The sequence below is a fragment of the Brachypodium distachyon genome, chromosome 2 (genome assembly GCF_000005505.3).
Source record: "Brachypodium distachyon strain Bd21 chromosome 2, Brachypodium_distachyon_v3.0, whole genome shotgun sequence".
Taxonomy (NCBI): domain Eukaryota; kingdom Viridiplantae; phylum Streptophyta; class Magnoliopsida; order Poales; family Poaceae; genus Brachypodium; species Brachypodium distachyon.
In genome coordinates this window covers 57,563,598-57,582,860 of record NC_016132.3, presented here as the reverse complement: position 1 = coordinate 57,582,860, position 19,263 = coordinate 57,563,598, and the positions used below count along the sequence as shown (strand labels likewise).

Below are 19,263 nucleotides of genomic sequence, written 5' to 3'. Positions count from 1 at the left end.
AGACGCCCCCGCGCGGCCGCGCGGGCAGAGAGAAAAAAAACCGACGCTGCGTGCTCTGGTCCAGGTCCCCTAGCCAGCCAGTCAGTCCAGGAGCAGGGTGGGCCCGCGAGCGAAGTGGTGGGTGGGACCCCCCCCCGCGCGCGCCAAGTAGTAAGTAGTACATGGATGGGGGCGAAATGACGGGAGCGCCCCCGCGAGCGAGGCGGAATTGCTGATTTGTCACGGAATCGGAACTCTACCGAAGGATCGAAAGCGGTGCGGCGGTGCGGGTTTGACTTGTGTCGGGCGGCAGGCAGACGGCGACGGGCCGGGTTCTGGGTGGTGGACGTTTGCGTGTATTTACGGCGGCTGGCACTGCGGGTGGGTCGGTGCCCGTCAGTGGCGCAGCACTTAGCGAGAGAGCCTGCCTTTTTTGACCTGGCCGCGCGAGACGGGCGAGCGCGGAGACCGACCGAGCGAGCGCCGCGGGACCAGACCGGACGAGCCGCTTACGCGCGCGCACGGACCCTCTGTCAGAGAGACCTCAGCCAGCAGCCCCGCCGCGCGCGGCACCAAAACCATTAAATTCGTCGTGGATCCACCGTTCTCTGGCAGTCGTGCTTCCTCGGCTCGATCGATCCGGTCGGTGACGACTCTCTAGCTCCCGATTTGAATTAACACTGGCTACCTAGCTATAGTACGGGCACCTGGTAAGTATAAACGTCGAGTACTGACTCAATCGCTCCATTAGGCACGCGCGGGGCGCAGGGAACAGTTTTAGCAGGGGGAGTTGGTCCATTGATTGCTCGGCAGGCAGTCCCGCGTGGCGATCCATCCGTCGACCAGCTGCCCGCGCGGCCTGCGTCGATCGATCGAGCTACCGGTACCAACAGGAGTATATACTCCAGCGTGCATGCAACCACCAAAGGCCATTAGTGGGTACTCCGTACGTTGCAGTAAACACTCCCCCGGCCCGGCCCGCTCGGGGCTGGTTCGCGTATGTTAACGTAGGAGCAGTTCTTCTTCTGTTTACGTGCACGTACAAAGGTTATGAATCGGTGATGGCAGATTTGGGAACCAACCTCGCATGCGTCCTTCACTACTTGCCGACCGTACTAGCTGGCCAGTAGGAGTACTGTATATGTACATACAGTAGCTCGGCCGGCCGCGGCGATCAGACGTGGAACTTTCGCATGTGCGCGCTACCAGAACGAGTGTGTACAGCACGCTCAATTCCTAGTACTCCATGTCTAGAGTTTTCCGCAACCGCCGTGTTGCCGTCACATGAATGACATAACTGCTTATATTATGCTAGATTCATGCGCTCCCTCCCTCTGTGATCCGAAGCTGCACGCCAGAGCGTGCGCTTAATCGCTCATTGCTTCGAGCGAGAAGCGTGATCAAGGGATAACGAAAACTAAACCTCAGAGTTCAGTAAATAAACTGCATGCTTGTAAATGAAAGATGAGATGATAATGCGTGCATGCTAGCCATGGGTATCAGTTTGGTACGGAGTAGTAGTAGTATATCTTTGGCCGCTTCCATGCATCGCGGGCACATTATGATAAGAGGAACCATGCATGCATGTGTGGTGACGTGGAGTGTTTTACTAGAATGCATGCATGGGGCGCAATTATTAGCTCGTGATGCTGTGTTGGTGAAGCTCCCGGACCGGTCAAGCGTCCCAAGTCAAGAGAATGTACGTAGTACGTGGTAGTGTGTCTCCACCCACTTGGGAGAATCTGAGAGCGGCCGTTAAAGTTCCACCCGTAGAGGTAGTAGTATATTCTCCCGAAAACAAAAAGTTAGGGGCCCTTTGGAACGCAGTTTTTTCACAGGATTTTTTCACGGGAACTAGTTTCCACAGGAATGGTTTCCTATAGACCATTTGGAACAAAGGATAGGAAAATCACATTCCTATGAAACAATGTTTCATCCTACCATTTCACATGAAATAAAACATCTACCTTGAGCTCATTTTTTCTCAACACAGGAACGAGACAATTCAACAGATAAACCACGTGCTCGGGCAGAAGACTCGGCGCGAAGCCTTCCATCTCGTCAGTTGTAATATGGTTCAATTTTTCCAGAGGATAAAGACTAACCAAGATGTGTGTGTGTATAACATGGGTCACGGGTGATTAATTAAGACTTTTAGGCTGACTAGCTAGTGAGTACGAGTACTTGTCTATACGATCAATATTGCGTGCTAAAAATCCTTTTCTGTGTTCCTGTGTTCCAAATGACTTTTTTCTTCAATCCTATGTTTCTTTTTCCTATAGGATTCAAGATGTATGCAATGTCAAATCCTGTATTTTTTCTGTTCCTGTGTTTTTCCTAACCTGTGTTCCAAATGTGTCATTTTGTACTAGGTTATTGCAAATTTTGACTCCCTCCATCCTTTTTAATTTCCTAGGTGTGAATTGGGTTTGCACACGTACCAACAAAAGCTACTGCACTTACACCCATTGGACAGTTAGAGCATGCGGTTCATCTCATTGGTAGTTAGAGAAATGCGCCTCGTATTTTCACGCCTACTATAGATGGACAGAGGAAGTAACTGGGCGACATTTTTTATGGATCGAATGGAGTAACAAACTTTATACCTCTCTGCAGAATGGTTTGCTTTACTCCGAGTATTTGTCCTCGTGGAGGGTCCGTTTTCTAGCCTATATTACTAAGTAATAGTAAATGTTAAGAATTAATCCATGTAGGACCTTCAGAATAATAAATTAGTGGGGGGTAGTGGAGTATAAATTGACATAAGATCCATTGACCAGTTGAGAGTTTAATATGGGCAAAATGTAACTCTCACTCAACGGTTAGTAGCAGCAACGAAGCACGCATGTGCGTTTTGTCAGGGTCATATATCTATTTTTCTTTGACTATTCAGCGAGCTGCCCTTCACGGTCAAGAGAGACGACACGAGACTGTGCGGCATGCAATTTTTATTTTTTTCCCAGGAGATGCCAATTCGGCTCCAGCTCGAAGATTTGTGGGGGACCAAACCCGAAATCGTTTTTCTGCCGGTATAGCGGTGGAGGGGTAAAACGGGTATTTCGAGGGAGCGAAATGGAATGAGCTTGTGGGCCCGCGCGTAGTAAAGTGTGTGGGACACTTGGAAGGGAGCGGGGGGACAGCGCGGCTACAGTTCTGGACATGAAAACAAAAGGCGAGGTTTTACAGCTCCCCGGGCTACGCGTGAACCTGATCCACGGTAGGCCGGACGAAGTAGACGCAGGCTGAGCAGCATGCAGTACGGCACAGTTTACGGCATGATTCGCATGAAATGAGCCGAAATAGTACGGGGCGATTCATTTGAAGAAGGCAGAAATTTCGTGCATCAACAGTTGCTGTCAAAAAAAAAAAGGGTGCTATGGGTTAGACCGAATCAATTATCTGCTTTCTATTGGTTTCACTTGATGGCTGGTTCTATCTGGCTGAAGCCTGAAGGCCATGCCATTTCCAGTCAGAAGCCACGTTCTGGTTTAGTGAAACGAAAGATTTCATGCTGGTACTAGTACTAGCGCAGGAACACTAATCACGTAATCACGTGACATGCTCCAGAAACACTGGAACCCGGCCCGGCAGGCCAGCAGCAACGGTTCGAACACAAGAAAAATAAATAAAAACCGGGTGATCCATAGACCGGGCCTAGGGAGCGTTTGCCGGTGGAGCAAGAAGCGGCGACGGGAGCTGCGTCCCGGGCTGCTGCTGCCCCCGCGGTACAGAAATTCCAGCTGTCTTCCGCTCATTCCCAGCTCACCGCAACCTTTCTCCGCTTCCCCCCTGCCCTCAACGCGGCGCTCTCTGGCCGCGCCTGCCGCGGCTTTTGATATTGTTGTTTATTTTTCCTCGACTAAAATACATGGTCCGAAAATCTTCTCCCACACCCACGCGCTCCCTCCCTCCTCGAGATGCCGCTTCCGTCCACGTAAGCATAGCAAGGGGCCCCACCACCCTCCACTTGCCACGCCTCCCCACCATCAACCACCCAGGAAATCATGCATGCATGCATGCATGCATGCGCCCTCACGCCTGCATGGCACCCACTATTCGCTGCGTATTGTATACAATCCCATGATTTGATTTATATTCCTCCTGTAAAGTTCTACTACCACTAGTAGTACTTGCTACCAGCACAATCGCAATGATAAATTTTAGAAAACGGATTTGGTGACAGCTGGAGTATATGTTGGCTGGAGTATTTGCTTTTCTGAGATTGTATTTCGCTTGCAATCGCACTGAGTGTCCTGTTTTTTTATTTGCTGAAGTAGAAGAAAACCAACTCCGAATAAAGAAGATGCATGCATGCATCTACTCCATGGATTTCTTTTCGTGTATCTACAAGTACAATATGATTTGCTATTAGCATGCTTGTAAAGATTTTTGAAAAAAATATTCAAGCTATTTTTTTATGAAGTATAATATTCGAGCTATTACTTAAATACATTCGCAACCGTGGAATTTTAAATGGTACTAGTGGAAAGTATGTAGTCATCAACTCTGTATACAATTTTTCGAAAGAGGTTACCTGATAAACCAAATCAATGCTAATACAACAGAGCATCTATTCGACGAACACGTTAGAATTTTACAGCCTGTGGTTAACCACGAGCTCGATATACACAAATATGGTTCTCGCCTCATTCCTATAATAATTAAATTAATTTTTATTTTTGATCGTGGAAAAATCATTATCATTGATAAATGGAGTGCTCATGTTTAGTGGTCCACGACACTTGTATTTCTGCTCGCTAAAATGATTTTGTTAAAGTAGGTGGACCTAATCCTACCTTATACTAGCATCCATGGGATTTTGTAGACTGTTGGCCATGCCATCCCCAATATATAGAATGGAGTCTTGCGAAACTTTTTTCATATAAGTATGATTTCCATGCATGCCTCTAAAGGTTTTATCAAGTAATCGAGGCTAATACTCAAGACAAAACATCAACCACCACAGACTTTTCCAGAGGTGGTTAATTTCGATAAACATAATGCAAGTGTATGTTTTGTGCCAGGCAGAAGAGCATATGTTCGGTTTAGATGCACGCATCTTACATAATGTGCCTTAACCACGAGCTCGATACATAAATATCTTTCTTGCGTCGTCTTTATAAATGGATCGCCTATTGTGATTGCGGACAAGTCTTTCCAATTATTGTGAGAAAATTCAAACTATTAGTAATATATTTAGTGGTCCACACAACAATTGTATCTTTCTCTTCTTAATTAAATAGATGTTTGTTGTGAACAGATGAGCCTAGACCTACTAGCCTACCGCATGCATCCATCAGATTTTGTAGACTGCTAGCCATGCCATCTACAAGCATAGTCCAAAAACCGCCTAAATACTTTTTGTATGAGTTTTTTTTGTCGCTGGTTGCGGCTCTATACGGGTATTGATCAGCCAAGTTTAGGGGCTGCACAGCAGCACAGGTGGTCAGTCTCGCAAGGTTTTGGAGGGAAGGGAAAGGTGCAATAATAAAGCCGGGGGACAGTTCCCGGTGGGCGGAGCCTGGACGGGCGCGCGCAAACCCCCTCGTGATGGATCGCGTGGAAGCCCACGGCCCACCCCCCGAGCCAGGGCCCGGGGCTCGAGCGCTCTCCCACCGCCATGTGGGCCCACCCCTCGTTCCCCGCACCCAGCAATCCCACTGGTTCCCTCCCTGCCACCACGTACGGTCCGTGTGCATGCACCACCACCGGATCGGGATCCAACAGCCGGACGGCGGTCCTCGGCTGTACGGCAACAAAAAAAAAAGCTTGGGTCCGGACAGCAGCGACGGTCGTTATGGGGCGTGAGCTGGCGCACGTGAAAGAGGTGGCGGATCGATATATGTGCAGGGCGATCGAGGCAGATTTTTCTCTTCTCGAGCTGGAGAGCTGTAGGTGTAGATGCAGTGCAGGACGCAGTCGCAGCAGTACTACACGGGCCGTGCAGCTCAGCTATACACAGTGCCGGCACGTGATGGTTTTGGTTTCTTGGACTTTGGTTAAGGCATACATGGGGGCATGTGCCGTGGGCGGCAATGGCGAAGGAGCCAGGCCCGGTACGTCCGGAAACAGCCCTTTTGGCGGCCCGCGGGCAAAGAACACACTGTTGTTTGCGCGCTGCCTCCTGCGGTCCTGCACGCACGCCCCCGTTGGGTGGTTGAGATAGCGCAACGGGAAGAGACTAGAGAGAGCCTTTTGCTGCCACGGCCACTTTGCTCGGTCTCTCCTGAGAGCCTTGCACGCTGTTCCCGGGAAGCAGCTAGCGGCATCCACTGTACGATGGGACTTTGTTGGGCTCACACAATTTCGCAGCGCGTTGCTCTTCCTTCTGTTCATCGTCGGCCGGGGACAAGATTGCTTGTCTCCGTGTTGATTTCCAGCGCGTCGTCGAAGCGCTGCGTCGCTGATCGACAGTACCTACGTATGCGTCCATATATATTTGCCACAGTGTGTATGATCATGGCTCGTGACCTGGGGCCGCTGAGCGGCTAGCTGTACGTAGGCTGTAGCTCCCTAGTCGGCCATTTGTGTGGACTTGTGGTTGAGCTGACTGAGACGGCCTCGAACCTCTCGAAGCAGATACAGCAGCAGGGACACCACCAGCTGGTACATTTTGGAGCCTGACCAATCCTAGCTGGAAACAGACGTGGGCTGACCAGGAAAAGACAGCTTCCTCAATCACATCGATTCACTGCAAAGGGAGTACTTTACCACTCCCATACAGTAGTAAAAAAGAACTATAGAAACTTGAACATAGTGTATGATTTGTGAATGCAGCACCATCACTACCTGCTGCTAATACAGTGAAGTACTACGTACTCCTACTGCAACGACTAAAATGAAGTACGGAGTATGTAGGCCGCGACAAGAGCAATCTGTTTTGAACGGCAAAGCGCGAGAGATGAAACAAAATTGGAGGTAAATTACCATTTTTCAAGTGGGAAGAATATAGCCATAAAGCAGAAAGCACAAAGCAGCGGTGGAAGTGAAACAAAAGCCACCAGCAGCAGTGTTCGGTGGAGTGCTGGTGAGCTGGATTGCAGTTTGGACATGGGAGGCTGCAGGGGTTAAAATTATTTTCTTTCCCCGGCCTCCTCCGTGTTTGGGGTTTAGGGCAGCAGGTACAGGCCAGCTGTTTGTCTTCTGGACAGCGGGGGGCTTTGTCGGCTTTACAACCCCGTCACGGCCAGGCCCAGGCTGCAGCCACATCGATCGACTACTCCGAATAATCGACTCCACCTATAGCGTGAACTTCTCGCCAAGTTGTTCGGACCAACAAAAGAAGCCCTGTACTGCAGTACAAACGGATTTAGTACCGTATAAAAAAGCATAACAGCTGTTACCGAAAATTCACATTGACTGAATTTTTCTAATGTCTCATTCACTGAAAACCTGCAAACGGCAGGCCAAAGCTGCTCTGTCTGTGCAACTCTAATGAAATGTCACTGTTTTTTTTAGTTCATATTTGTTGTACATAGAATTAATTGGAGACGAGGCACAAATGGATATTAATCCTACGGCTTAAAATGCTGACCCAAATTAATTAAATTTAATTAGACGATCGATGAATAGACAATGTTAAATATAAATATTTGTCAAGACAAATCTGTACACGCATAATTTTTTTTTCTTCCCGCAAAAAAAGTAATTTGTTAGTTTTGAAGACAACATATCTGAAAGGCTCTCAATTGGTAGTAAATGCCATGTTTTTTTTGGACTAAGATAAGTTCAAATTAAAATGCACATCAACCAGTTATATATATAGTGAGTGGCGGTGGCACGTCCCGGGCCAGCCGGGGCCTTGACCCCCTAAGATTTGTAATTTCTAGTTAAGCCTACGTTTAATCATTGCAATTTCATCATGTAAGCTTCGTATTTTTATGCGTTGCCAACCTAATAAATTATCTCTTCTATTCTGTCCGTTCCAATATTTTTTTCATGCTTCCGCACCTATATATAGCTCATTTATTTCCTACTTTAGTGCCGTATATACTAGTATTTCAGTATACTGCTACTACCTTTTAGGATCGTTGGGTATACTATACGTACTGGTGTAAATCAAACTGAGTCGTAGAACCGCTGTTCTTGCCGGACGGCGAATTTATAGAGAATAAAACTTCCTTCCAAGCTACTAGGATGGTGCACGGCCCATAAAATCATGCAGCATTAACTAGACGCGATCGCTCGATCGTCCGTTTGAATCACGCTTCTATCGACCGTCGACCGTGTGTACGGAACCAGCAGCCTGATCGGCTGGATCGCATCCAAACGCGTCTCGTACGCGCGCGTTTCCATTTATGAAAAGGATCTCCGGGATCGGAACTCCATATCCGCCGCCAAAGATCGATGATCCTGAAATCCTTCGAACATCGCCCGTCAGATCGATGATTTTTTTTTTATCAAAGGGCGGCCCCCCGTTTTCATTAAGGAAAATCATAGTGTCTTACGTAATCAGGATAACACAGGAAGAAAACATGTAGGGCTCTGCCACCCTATCAGGTGAACAACACCCCACGCCTGAAACCAACTGCCCACTACACTGGGCTACAGAAGAAAACGACAATAGGAAAAGTTCCTGTAGTTTTTCATAACAACTTCCTAAAGAACCAGCACCGGCTTCATTTGACATCTGAAACTTCAGCCCGTTAGCCGCATTGTGATTGGCGCCCATTCTCTCGATCGGCGGAAGATCTCAGCAGTGACTCGCCACAGTCGCCGCGAGCTTCGCAGAAGCACCTCCTGAGCCTCGGACTTCTGGAGACCAGCACAACGGTCAAGCAAGGAACAAATGGCAAACATTACAGCTGATGAATCATGTGGGAATTCATTACGAAAACAGGCACTGTTTCTAGTTTTCCAAAGCACCCAAATGATGGCAGCGAATCCGACAAGCACCACACCTCGCTCCTGCTTACTAAACTGAAAGACCCAGCTATTCAAAACATCTTCCATATTAGTAGGCAAAGAGAAGTCACAAAAACTAACATGTACAATCCTCCAGATGTACTGGCCAGAGAGCAGGAAAATAACAGATGATCGATTGTCTCTATGCGAGAACAAAACACACAGCAGTCAACTCCTTCCCACCCCCTCCCTTTCAGCACATCCGTAGTGAGAATCGAGCCCCTGCTAACAAGCCACATGAACACCTTAATTTTCAACGGAATTTTGACATTCCAAAGAAACTTAAAAGGAAACGGCACCTGTGATCTTTTTAGCAATCTACATAGTAAGCCCACAGAAAATTTACCTTTCGCTTCCAACTTCCAGAACAGTTTGTCCTTTCGGTCAGTCAACTGAACATCACTACAAAGCTTTTTCAGACCTTCCCACTGTAACAGAGTCTCCCCATTTAGAGTCCTCCTAAATCTAATTGAACCCCAGCCATCAAAGAACACTTTGTGAACCGTAATCTCGGAACTGAAAGATAAATGGAATAAACGAGGAAATTGCACAAAAAGAGGGCTGCCTCCTATCCAACCATCATACCAGAGCAGAGTCCTCTTACCATTACCAATCAAGCGCCTACAACAGCTAAGGAAAGTGTCCTTCACATGCATAACACCAGCCAAAAAATGTGAATCCCCATTTCTGAAGCTCGCTAAAGCTAAAGGCTTCCCTCTACAATATTTCTTACTAATGACTTTCTACCACATCCTGGAAGAAGTTTCCAATCTCCATAGCCATTTGGAGAGGAGACAGAAGTTCATGACCTCCAGATCAGCACCCCCAAGCCCCGTTGATCTTTTGGCTGACCGATGGCAGGCCAGTTAACCAAATGTATTTCTCTCCGGTCACACCCTTCCGCCACATCAATCTCTTTCAGAAGAAATCCAATTTTTTTATCACCCCTCTAGGAATTTCTAACAGAGACATCATGCAGTCAGATCGATGAATTGAAGCCACGAATTAAGGTACAGCTACGTACGTGCAAGGAATCACAGTGTTGGTTCATTTCGTCGCTCGACGTTCTTACGGTATACAGTAGCTATGCTTGTGCTCGTTGGATTGGGGCACGTGTAATTTTTCACTGTTCGGCTTCGTCGCGCCGTACGTACGTCATATATACAGGCTCATGCGTCTCCCATCTTACGTACAAACTGCACGATCTGCATGCATGCTGGTCTTGCTCTAATGACTGCATATATAAACTGTTGCTGCTGATGTACGTGCAACTCCGTATGTACTAAGAGTAGCTAGCTAGGATCCATCGATGATCGAGACTCAGCTTGAATTGAGAGCAGCCCGGCCTGAGAGTAGCTCCGATATATATTCCCATGCATATATACATATCGGCGGTACGTATTAGTACGTGCATAGCTTCATGGATACACCGTACGTACGTCGTAGATCAGATCGATCGTGTACTGCACATTTTCGGACAGGAGTATATATGTATGGTGCATGCGCAACAGCTGTCGTTGTCAGCCGGACGTCTCACGTCGGTGTGTGGGCGATCGAATTATGTACGTACAGGGACTACGTGCCAAAGATCGATCCTTCTTCTGGTGCGCTGTTCATTGCAGGACTACGTGCGTGCGTACGGCCCTGGTTAGCTAGCAAGAGCTTGTTACGCGCTCACGTACGGCCGCCTATAGATCTTGCATGCCCGGGCCAGCTGGCGTATGTCGACGAGCCTAGTATAGCTAGCTACCGGCGCATAGGAGCACGGGATATTGATGCAAACACCCTAGCTACGTACCGAAGGGACCATGCAGACACACGCATGCCCGATAGAAAAAAAAAGAGAGGAGAGATTGATATACTGTGCTTGTGTATACATGCTCCTATATTTACTACTCCACTGCATTTCCTTAGTATAATTTACTAACTTTGCACTGCTAAATCATAGACTCCTAGTAGACTCATATTATTAATCGGAGGGAGTAGTTTTTTGTTCACTGTTAACCATAGAAATAAATAGTGCGCGATTTGGCTGCTATAATGACACGAAAGTTTAAACGTTATGATAGTTGCCGCGAAATCAACGTTCATTAATTTCTTCACAGATAGGTTTAGATCTGACTTGGGGCGCTATTGGCTATTGAGGCTGGAGTATGCAGCCGTGAAATGATTTAACTTGCGATGTAAAACCCATGGAGGCTATTAGCTAGGGAATAGGTAGCTCAGTGCCTGAGACACGCTAGGGGTATAGCTATCCATACGCGCAGTGAATGTATGTCGTCGGCTCATTGATTTAATTGGACATTTTTGCTAGACGCGTGGGGTGATCATCGGTTGGTACTAGATCGCTCCACTCCATAGAGAGCCGACAAAGATCCATATGAGCCTTTGAGCTTGTCCCCAATCTAAAAAGAAACTTAACAGCCTATTCCGTAGAATAGGCCGGGCTCGAACGCGACATCAAGCCACAACATGCGTCTCCGTAGTGTTACAGGAGTAGCCCTTTTTTCCTCTTGCTTTGTATGGGCGGTGGCCAGTGGCGCATTAACGCAACCGTATAAAGAGGGCTGAGCCGAGGGCAAGTTGGATAGCAGCGATAAAGAACACACTATTATGCAATACTAATCATTGGTGCCGGTGCGCAAAATATAGAATTACAATATGTAGAACAATACACCAACTAGCTAGCAGCCTAGGACCGTCATATTTTGCTGAAAACGGAATTAGGATCGGAGCATCAGGACGATCACGTAGCTCCTATGCCATCAGACCTAAAAAAAAACCCTACAAAGACCGTACACTCTAAAGAGGCTTCACGCTTGAGTTTTCGCACAGCCTGCCAGCCGGGTGTCCGGTTTGGCCATGCATGGAGGATGGAGCCGAAAGAGACGGTCGATCCATCCGTTTCTAAATAATTGTCACTAAATATTTTGTCGTGATTTTAATCGCAACGTGGATCTGCCGTGTACGTTTTGTCCCGACGACATTAATTTGCACACATAGGTAGTAGCACGTATTTTTGCCAACAAAACAAATGTCACTGTCGCCTGACATACAAACACTACATGTATACGCTCTAAAGCCTAGTCATGCAGCCATGCAGGGCGGCGCGCGTGAGACACATGCATGCGTGCGTGCTACACGGCCAGACGGCAAGAACGAAGCTTGGCCGCGCGGCAATGCGTTCTTGTACTACATTGTGTTTTCTGTCCGAGCTGCATACATATATAAATGACCATACATGCATGCCTGCATGCGAGGTGGTAGTATTTGCTATGGTAGTATTTTCCATGACCATATATCCATGGAAGGATATCCAGCTCACGGGACAGCGATCGCGTGCAGATCGATCGAGGCAGGCAGGCCCTGCATGCGTTCTGCAGGCTTCTCTGAACGTGGATGCATGCCTTTGTTGTTCCTTTGCGTGTGGCATTATGTTGTAGCTCTTGTTTGCTTACGAGCGTTTTGTTCGTTTGCGAGCTAGCGCCAGAGTTCACGCGCGCGCCTGGACAATTCAATCTTTGTTTACATAAACGTCGAGAGAATGTTGCGAGCGAGAGATGCATGAGAGCCGGACACCGACTCTAATTAATCATGGGCATAGAATGCACGTTCGTGTGTACCACTCCCTCCGTTCCTAAATACTTGTCGTGGTTTTAGGGCAACTTAGTTTTAATGTAAAATTGCGCTAAAACCACGACAAATACTAACTTCTTCCACAATTTTTGTCGAAATCTTACATGTATGTAGGCATTTTTTAGGAATTGATACATCAATTGTTGGGCAAATTTGAGACAATAATTATGTAACTAAAGGAGTATTTAGGAACGGAGAGATAGTATAAAATTACAAATTGAGTTTGACTTGAGGCACTTGCAGATTCGATCCCAGTTACGCTGGCACATTCCAATTTCAGTTATCTGTGGAGCTGATCGATCAGCTCGCAGTTGGTAGCCGCCGTTGGTTGTCTGACTAGATCCGGTATCGACATCGGCGTGTGTGCGTCACGGGCCACGATCGACCTCCTCCTGACGCCACCGACAGGCTATAGAAAGTACACCCGTAGCTAGGCCATACATCCAATGGCGATGAACTGATGTGACACGACGGCCGCTCATTCCGACTTGGCAACGTAAGTTAATTAACCAGTAATCGCAGCTAAGCTCTTCATATGGTACGTCTACGTTTTCTGCCTAAACGTACTCTACGAAAGAGACCTACTGGCACTACTCATAATTAAAGTAGAGAGCTAGCACACCCGTCTCGCCCAGTCGTCGACCCGTCAGTCGCACCGACCGGGGCCGGGGGCGGGCGACGTGGACGTGGATCCATCTAGGTAGCCGCGTCCTTGTCGCTCGAAAAAAGGACAGCGGAAACGTGTCGAGCGAGCTGGCTGGCCCAGCTGACTGACGGACGGACGTTCGGCGTAGCGCACACGCGAGTGCGCACGTCGTGTGTGTTCCTGATCGATGTTGTCTGATCGCTTTCGCTGTCCATGGATCCATCGAGGGAACTCGACCCTCGATCCATCGATCGCGATGCAGGTCTAGAGGCTCCGGCTGGCTGCCCGAGAACGCAAGCGGTGCCGCGACGCGGTGAGCCGGAAAGGCGGAAACACGTGCGTCACGCGGGGTTCGACTTGTTCAGACCTCGCGTCTCTGCGTTCGTCCATGGAAAACGCCCGGCCTGGTATTGTCAGCCCATGGGCTTTTAGGAAATTGAACGTGATATAAGCAAGCCCACGAAGATGGTCCGTTTCTTTCTTCGAACTTGCCCCGAAAACTCAGAACCCACGCGGGCTACTAGTGACGCTGCGGGGCTTTGGGCTGTTTTGGTCGGTGGGCCGGTTGGTTCATCCTCGTGGTACAGGAAAGAATGGATAAGACGAACGCTCCATCGCCGCTCTGTTATCTATCTATCTCTCGCCCGACCACTCTGCTGCTCGCGCGCCGCTTGAGCCACAGGGCCTCTCTCCGCCGCCCGTCCATGGCTTCCCCTTCCCGAGCCCTCGCCGCCCTATCCATCCAGCCGCGCCTCGGCGGTGGACGGCCTAGCATCCGGTTCGCCGCCGGGCCGGTGGGGCGCCGGCCCATGGTGGTGCGGGCCGGCGGGCCGCCCAGCACCAACGTGCTCATCCTCGCCTTCGTGCTGCCCCTCTCCCTCTTCGTCGGCACCCTCGTCGCCGCCGCCCGCGTCGCCGACGACCTCGACGAGCGCTTCCTAAGGGAGGTATGTATTCACGACGCAGCCCCTCGCCAAAGCAAATTATGAATAAACCGCGCGCTCTGCTTCATTTGTTTGGTCCTAGCAGCAGTAACAGATTACAGACCCGTTTAATCATTTCCAATGACCCTCTGCCGATTCTGGCATGTGGCATTATTTAGACATGAATGAGTGAACAACCGCAGGATCCATCACTATGTATGGTGCTCCGTAAGACCTTTGAACTGAAGATCGTGCTGCCTCTATGTATGTGTATGTGCAGATGGAGATCAACGAGGCGATACTGGAAGAGAACGAGGCCGCTACAGAGGAAGCAGGCGAGACCGAAGACGACGGTGGAGAATACGACGGAGATCAGGAGTCCGTGGAGCCGGCGGTGGAGAAGGAGCAGGTTCTTGTCACTGCTGGTGGCCGGCGCACCAGGAACAGGCCGAAAAGGGAAGTGTATTAGTTAGACTCGAGAAAAAGGTGCTGCATATATTTCTGCTGATTCTGCATGATAATCTTCCAAGGAATGTTTGCAAATGCCTCAGTTTGATCGACAAAGTATGCGATTATGCATGTGTGATATCCTAAGCTTCAGAACAGAAGTAGAGTATATTTAGATTGAGCAGCTGAAACCAGGATACATGTTAGTTTTGACGTTTTTGGGGTAAGAACTGTGTCTCGTCTCTCTTAGGCATTACTGTTTCAGAATCAGATCGAACAGCTGAAACCTTTCGCCCCCCATTCTATTTGTGCATTACATATACAAATCATATACATACATGATATTACATCGAAGAAGTGTATTTGTTCCACACTCGATTCTTGAATTAAGTTTTTCTCTTTCTTTGTGATGAGGAACCTTGATCGAGCCCAGAACACACAAAGACACATGTTATATATGCCAAGATCTCCCCGTTTACTTTTTACAAGAGGCCACGCCGCGTCTGGATCTTAAGCAGATCACAACATGACCATGCGCGGGGATTAGTAGTGCTAATCTTAATCCAAACCGGACAACTTCCTTCCTACCCGAGTGCAATTTGGTAGTCGGATTATGACTTAGGTAGCTAATTAAGCTTCCTCCCCCCACAACGTACATATAAATCCCGAACCGTGAACCCGTTTCGTCGGCCGGATACCCCAAAACCCAGAGGAAGAAACCCAAGTCCTGCAGATCAGTGTCACGCAGCTTCCTTCCAGATTTAGCACCTGTTAATAAAGGCACCGGTTATCTGAAACTGAAAAGATGTCTTCTCGCAAGCGCCCTCGGGCGGACGCCTTGAAGGCCGACGTCGGCGTTGGCAACAAGACGACCTTCTTCGCCGCGACGACACCGGGTCTGGGTAAGGCGGCGGCGTCTCGTGTTATTGTGGTGATTGATGTCGCGCCGCCGGCAATGGCCGACGGAGGAAGCAGCCGCGAGGGCGTGGTGGAAGATTTGTTGAAACTGCTGCCGTCGGACGAGGATGAGCACGTGGACATTGAAGGGTCGGACACGGAGGACGGCGACGGCGAGGTCGATGACTGACCGAGGGCAACCTGACAGACAGGTTAATCACCCTTTGATTGGAGCAGTTTTTGTTGCAGCTAGCAATGTTTTGCTTGCACGGGTAACTAATTAGTCTTTCCATACACAATCAGACAGGGATATCACGCCAGCCAAGTCAAGCAACTACTGTAAGATTGTTATTTTTGGGTACTTTATTGTAAGAAATGTTGTTTATCCTTTTTTTTATGGGAAGAAATGTTGTTTATCGCTTGTGTAGTACTACTTTAAACAACAAAAGTTGCGCGCGCTTTGCATGTGCATTTCACCTTTTTATTTTTCCTTGAGCGATTCATTTGTCTTTCACAGCTGCGAGGACGGAGCACCCCGTGCCTGGGCCTATACATACGGGGCGGGCACGCTCGCTCGGGGCACCTCCTTCAGAGCCCAAAAGGGTCTCTCGTGGGCCTCTACTTAGTGTTTCTGATGCATGCGGCCTTTTCCCATCTGAAGTGACCGGCCTGCTGGCCTCTTTGTTTTTTGTTTTTTTTTTTTAAAAATCAACCCGTAAAAATGGCCTGCTGTACACGTCCGTTTACTGAGAGTTTGGCGGAAGCAGATCGTGACGACCTGCTTTGTCTACATCGCGGGGTGTCTGATCGAGTGGATTTATACAGCAACCTACGATCAATTAACGCCGACGACCACAATTCGGCCTACGAAATCGGGTGTGCAACCACGATCGGCACTGGCCACTGGGACAATGCGTGCCAGAACGCAATACAGCTAGTGGCAGCAAGCAACAAAATCTCGCACTGTCCATCGACCCATGTCACCACTGCACTATCAGCCCGTGGGACGGGCCAGGTCAGCGGTCAGCGCGCCCAGGAAATTCTACGAGCCAGGACAAAGCTCAGCATACACTATAATTTTCGGAATATGCATAATGCCAAGCCAAACTCTCTGTCCACGAAATCGACCGCGGCGGCTGGTTCCTCCATGCATCGTCGACTTGCCCATGACTCTGGTCGATGACTGTGACCTGCACGCGCGCCTTGTTCAACCGGTTTCCACGTACGGGGCCAACGGACAAGTTGTGCACTGCACTGGCCGGCCGGCTGGTCAGTCAAGCCAGCGTCACTTGAGGAGCATGTACAGGACAGTAGCTAGCTGCTGTGCTAGTGGTCGTGGTAGTGCTGTGGTGGACAAGGAAAACGGAAACCGGACCGAACGTGTAATGCGCCAAACTGGCTAGCTAGTTGGAGAAATTATCTGCATATATAGGTGCCATCCGTGTGTGCGTTCTTGGTACACTGCATTGCACAATTCGGTCGTACACACACACACATACACCATACGAATATGGCGAAGCAAGCTAGTGTTGCTTCCGTGCTCGGGGCAGCATTAGTCCTAATTGTCGCCCTCCTCGCGGCATTTCCAGCAGGTAACATAATTAGTTCATGCACGGAGTACATACACCAGTAACTTATTCTTATCAATCCTACTTAAATCATTAATACACGGCATTTGTTATATGCATGCATTCTCTCGCATAAAAAGAGTGCGGTGCTCACCGTCACCGGGCAGCTAAGCCTCACGGACATAAGAAAGGTTCACAAATCAGCCGCATCCTGCTAATTATATACACTCACGCATGCGAGAATTAAATTTCAGTGCTACTCCACTATATATGAATGACACGGCTGATTAGCTTAATTTGTCTGCACATTTTGCATTGCATTTGCGGTCCGTTCCCACATAACAGCGGTGCACTCCATCGGCGTCTGCAACGGCGTGCTGGGCAGCAACCTCCCGACGCCGAGCGACGTGGTGCAGCTCTACAAGTCCAAGGGCATCGCCTCCATGCGTATCTACGCCCCAGAGACCGGCATCCTGCGCGCCCTGGCCGGCACCGGCATCGGCCTCGTCATGGACGTGCCCAACGAGAACCTCACGGCCATGGCTTCCAGCCCTCCCTTCGCCGCCGCCTGGGTCAAGGCCAACGTGCAGCCCTACAGCTCCTCCTCCGGCGTCTCCTTCCGGTACATCGCCGTGGGCAACGAGGTGGTAGACAGCGAGGGACAGAAGAACATCCTCCCGGCCATGAAGAACCTGGCCGGCGCGCTCGCCGCGTCCGGCATCGGCATCAAGGTGTCCACGGCGTTACGGTTCGACGCGATCACGAACACCTTCCCGCCATCCAACGGCGTGTTCAGCGACCCCTCGTTCATGGGCCCCGTGGCGGCGTACCTGGCGTCCACGGGGGCGCCGCTGCTCGTCAACGTGTACCCGTACTTCGCCTACGTGGACAACCCACGTGACATCCAGCTCGGCTACGCCACGTTCCAGCCTGGCACCACCGTGAGGGACGACGGCAACGGTCTTGTCTACACGAACCTCTTCGATGCCATGGTGGACTCCATCTACGCAGCGTTGGAGGACGCCGGCACGCCGGGAGTCGGGGTCGTCGTGTCGGAGAGCGGGTGGCCGTCGGCTGGCGGGTTCGCGGCGACGGCCGAGAACGCGAGGAGGTATAACCAGGGGTTGATCGGCCATGTCGGTGGCGGCACGCCGAAGAAGGCCGGCCCGTTGGAGACGTACGTGTTTGCCATGTTCAACGAGAATCAGAAGACGGGGCTTGAGACCGAGAAACACTTTGGGCTGTTTAACCCGGATAAGTCACCGGCGTACTCCATTAGCTTCTGAGACCGAGAGGGAGACATATATGTATACCATCATTTCTGCGTTCGAATAAGGTGCTTCTTTCTAGTGCAGATTGACAACGGGACCTGTTCCCCTCAGAGCTTCAAAATCTATACGGACTACTGTAGTAGTACGTTGCTATTTAAAATCTATATTTGAGCTCCATGAACGGAAGTCTGAGAGCAAAATTGAACTTACAGATACGAGTAGCATTCACAGTTTGGAAGGAAGATCTATGATGAATTTATATAGACTTAATTTATATTGATGGGTGAATGGATACCTGATGATTCTTAAATGGTGATCTTGTTGCTCGGCCTGACGAAATTCAGGTGGAAGAGTCCGGATATACTCTTCTTGTATATTTCTTCTTGTTTACTGCCGCTGCTTCATGGTTGATCTACTCTTGCTATACTCTTGTTGCCCTCCCCTGGCTCTCAGTTCGATTTTAGCCCCACTCATTGCTTCCATTGGCCGGCTGCAGTGGAGGACCAAATTTCCGTAGGATCCGCCTAATTAGGAAGGTAGCCATTAATTAACCGTGTGGCTAACTGCAGAATAGTCTGGAATTGGACTATTCTTGTTCCGGCGTCACGCCATCACGCCATGATGAAAATGAGCTACCTTCCGAATTAGATGGACACTATCTTTGTTAAATTTGACCCGTGAACTTTAAAAAGTCGCTGCTCTCTTCAAACAGATAGTCCAGACCAAAATGCAGTTCCACTGTTCGCTTCAATGAGATGTCAGGCATATGCTAGACTTCTTGGGTCCAACCTAGCAAATAGTCAGTGATACTTATTGTCAATATGACAATACAGCGTTAGTGCTCGACGACCCAGTCCTAGTGGAATAGCCTATAAACCAAATCTTTCACATCAGTCCAAATTTCCGACCCAGCAGCAGCATATATTGTTCATCTCAGGTTAATCAGGCAGGTCTTAGATACAGACTCTGGGGACGTACTCTCAAATCTAAAA

At 49.2% G+C, this 19,263-nt stretch overlaps 2 protein-coding genes across 3 annotated transcripts; both read left to right on the top strand.

Annotated features, from left to right (window-relative positions):
• Nucleotides 1–13,779: 13,779 nt before the first annotated feature.
• LOC104582947 lies at nucleotides 13,780–14,911 on the top strand. Its single transcript, XM_010234496.3, has 2 exons — nucleotides 13,780–14,112; nucleotides 14,369–14,911. Exons 1-2 carry the CDS (start codon nucleotides 13,870–13,872, stop codon nucleotides 14,555–14,557), a joined length of 432 nt encoding a protein of 143 aa, XP_010232798.1. The 5' UTR covers nucleotides 13,780–13,869; the 3' UTR covers nucleotides 14,558–14,911.
• A 1,951-nt stretch (nucleotides 14,912–16,862) lies between these two features.
• LOC100826015 (glucan endo-1,3-beta-glucosidase GIII) lies at nucleotides 16,863–18,581 on the top strand. Of its 2 annotated transcripts, XM_010234494.3 has the most exons (3): nucleotides 16,865–17,024; nucleotides 17,141–17,191; nucleotides 17,346–18,581. In XM_010234494.3, the coding sequence occupies exons 1-3, from the start codon at nucleotides 16,943–16,945 to the stop codon at nucleotides 18,284–18,286; spliced, it is 1,074 nt and encodes a 357-aa protein (XP_010232796.1). In that variant the 5' UTR covers nucleotides 16,865–16,942; the 3' UTR covers nucleotides 18,287–18,581. The 2 variants fall into 2 exon arrangements, with proteins under 2 accessions (XP_010232797.1, XP_010232796.1); XM_010234495.3 differs by lacking the exon at nucleotides 17,141–17,191 and having other exon boundaries at nucleotides 16,863–17,024.
• The last annotated feature ends 682 nt before the right edge of the window (nucleotides 18,582–19,263 follow it).

Bases quoted from the DNA above. Each gene is read 5' to 3' on its own strand.
- LOC104582947 (XM_010234496.3), top strand. From the start codon at position 13,870: ATGGCTTCCCCTTCCCGAGCCCTCGCCGCCCTATCCATCCAGCCGCGC. The intron at 14,113-14,368 runs GTATGTATTCAC...GTGTATGTGCAG, and splicing joins ACGAGCGCTTCCTAAGGGAG to ATGGAGATCAACGAGGCGAT.
- LOC100826015 (XM_010234494.3), top strand. From the start codon at position 16,943: ATGGCGAAGCAAGCTAGTGTTGCTTCCGTGCTCGGGGCAGCATTAGTC. The intron at 17,025-17,140 runs GTAACATAATTA...TCGCATAAAAAG, and splicing joins CCTCGCGGCATTTCCAGCAG to AGTGCGGTGCTCACCGTCAC. The intron at 17,192-17,345 runs GTTCACAAATCA...CCCACATAACAG, and splicing joins GCCTCACGGACATAAGAAAG to CGGTGCACTCCATCGGCGTC.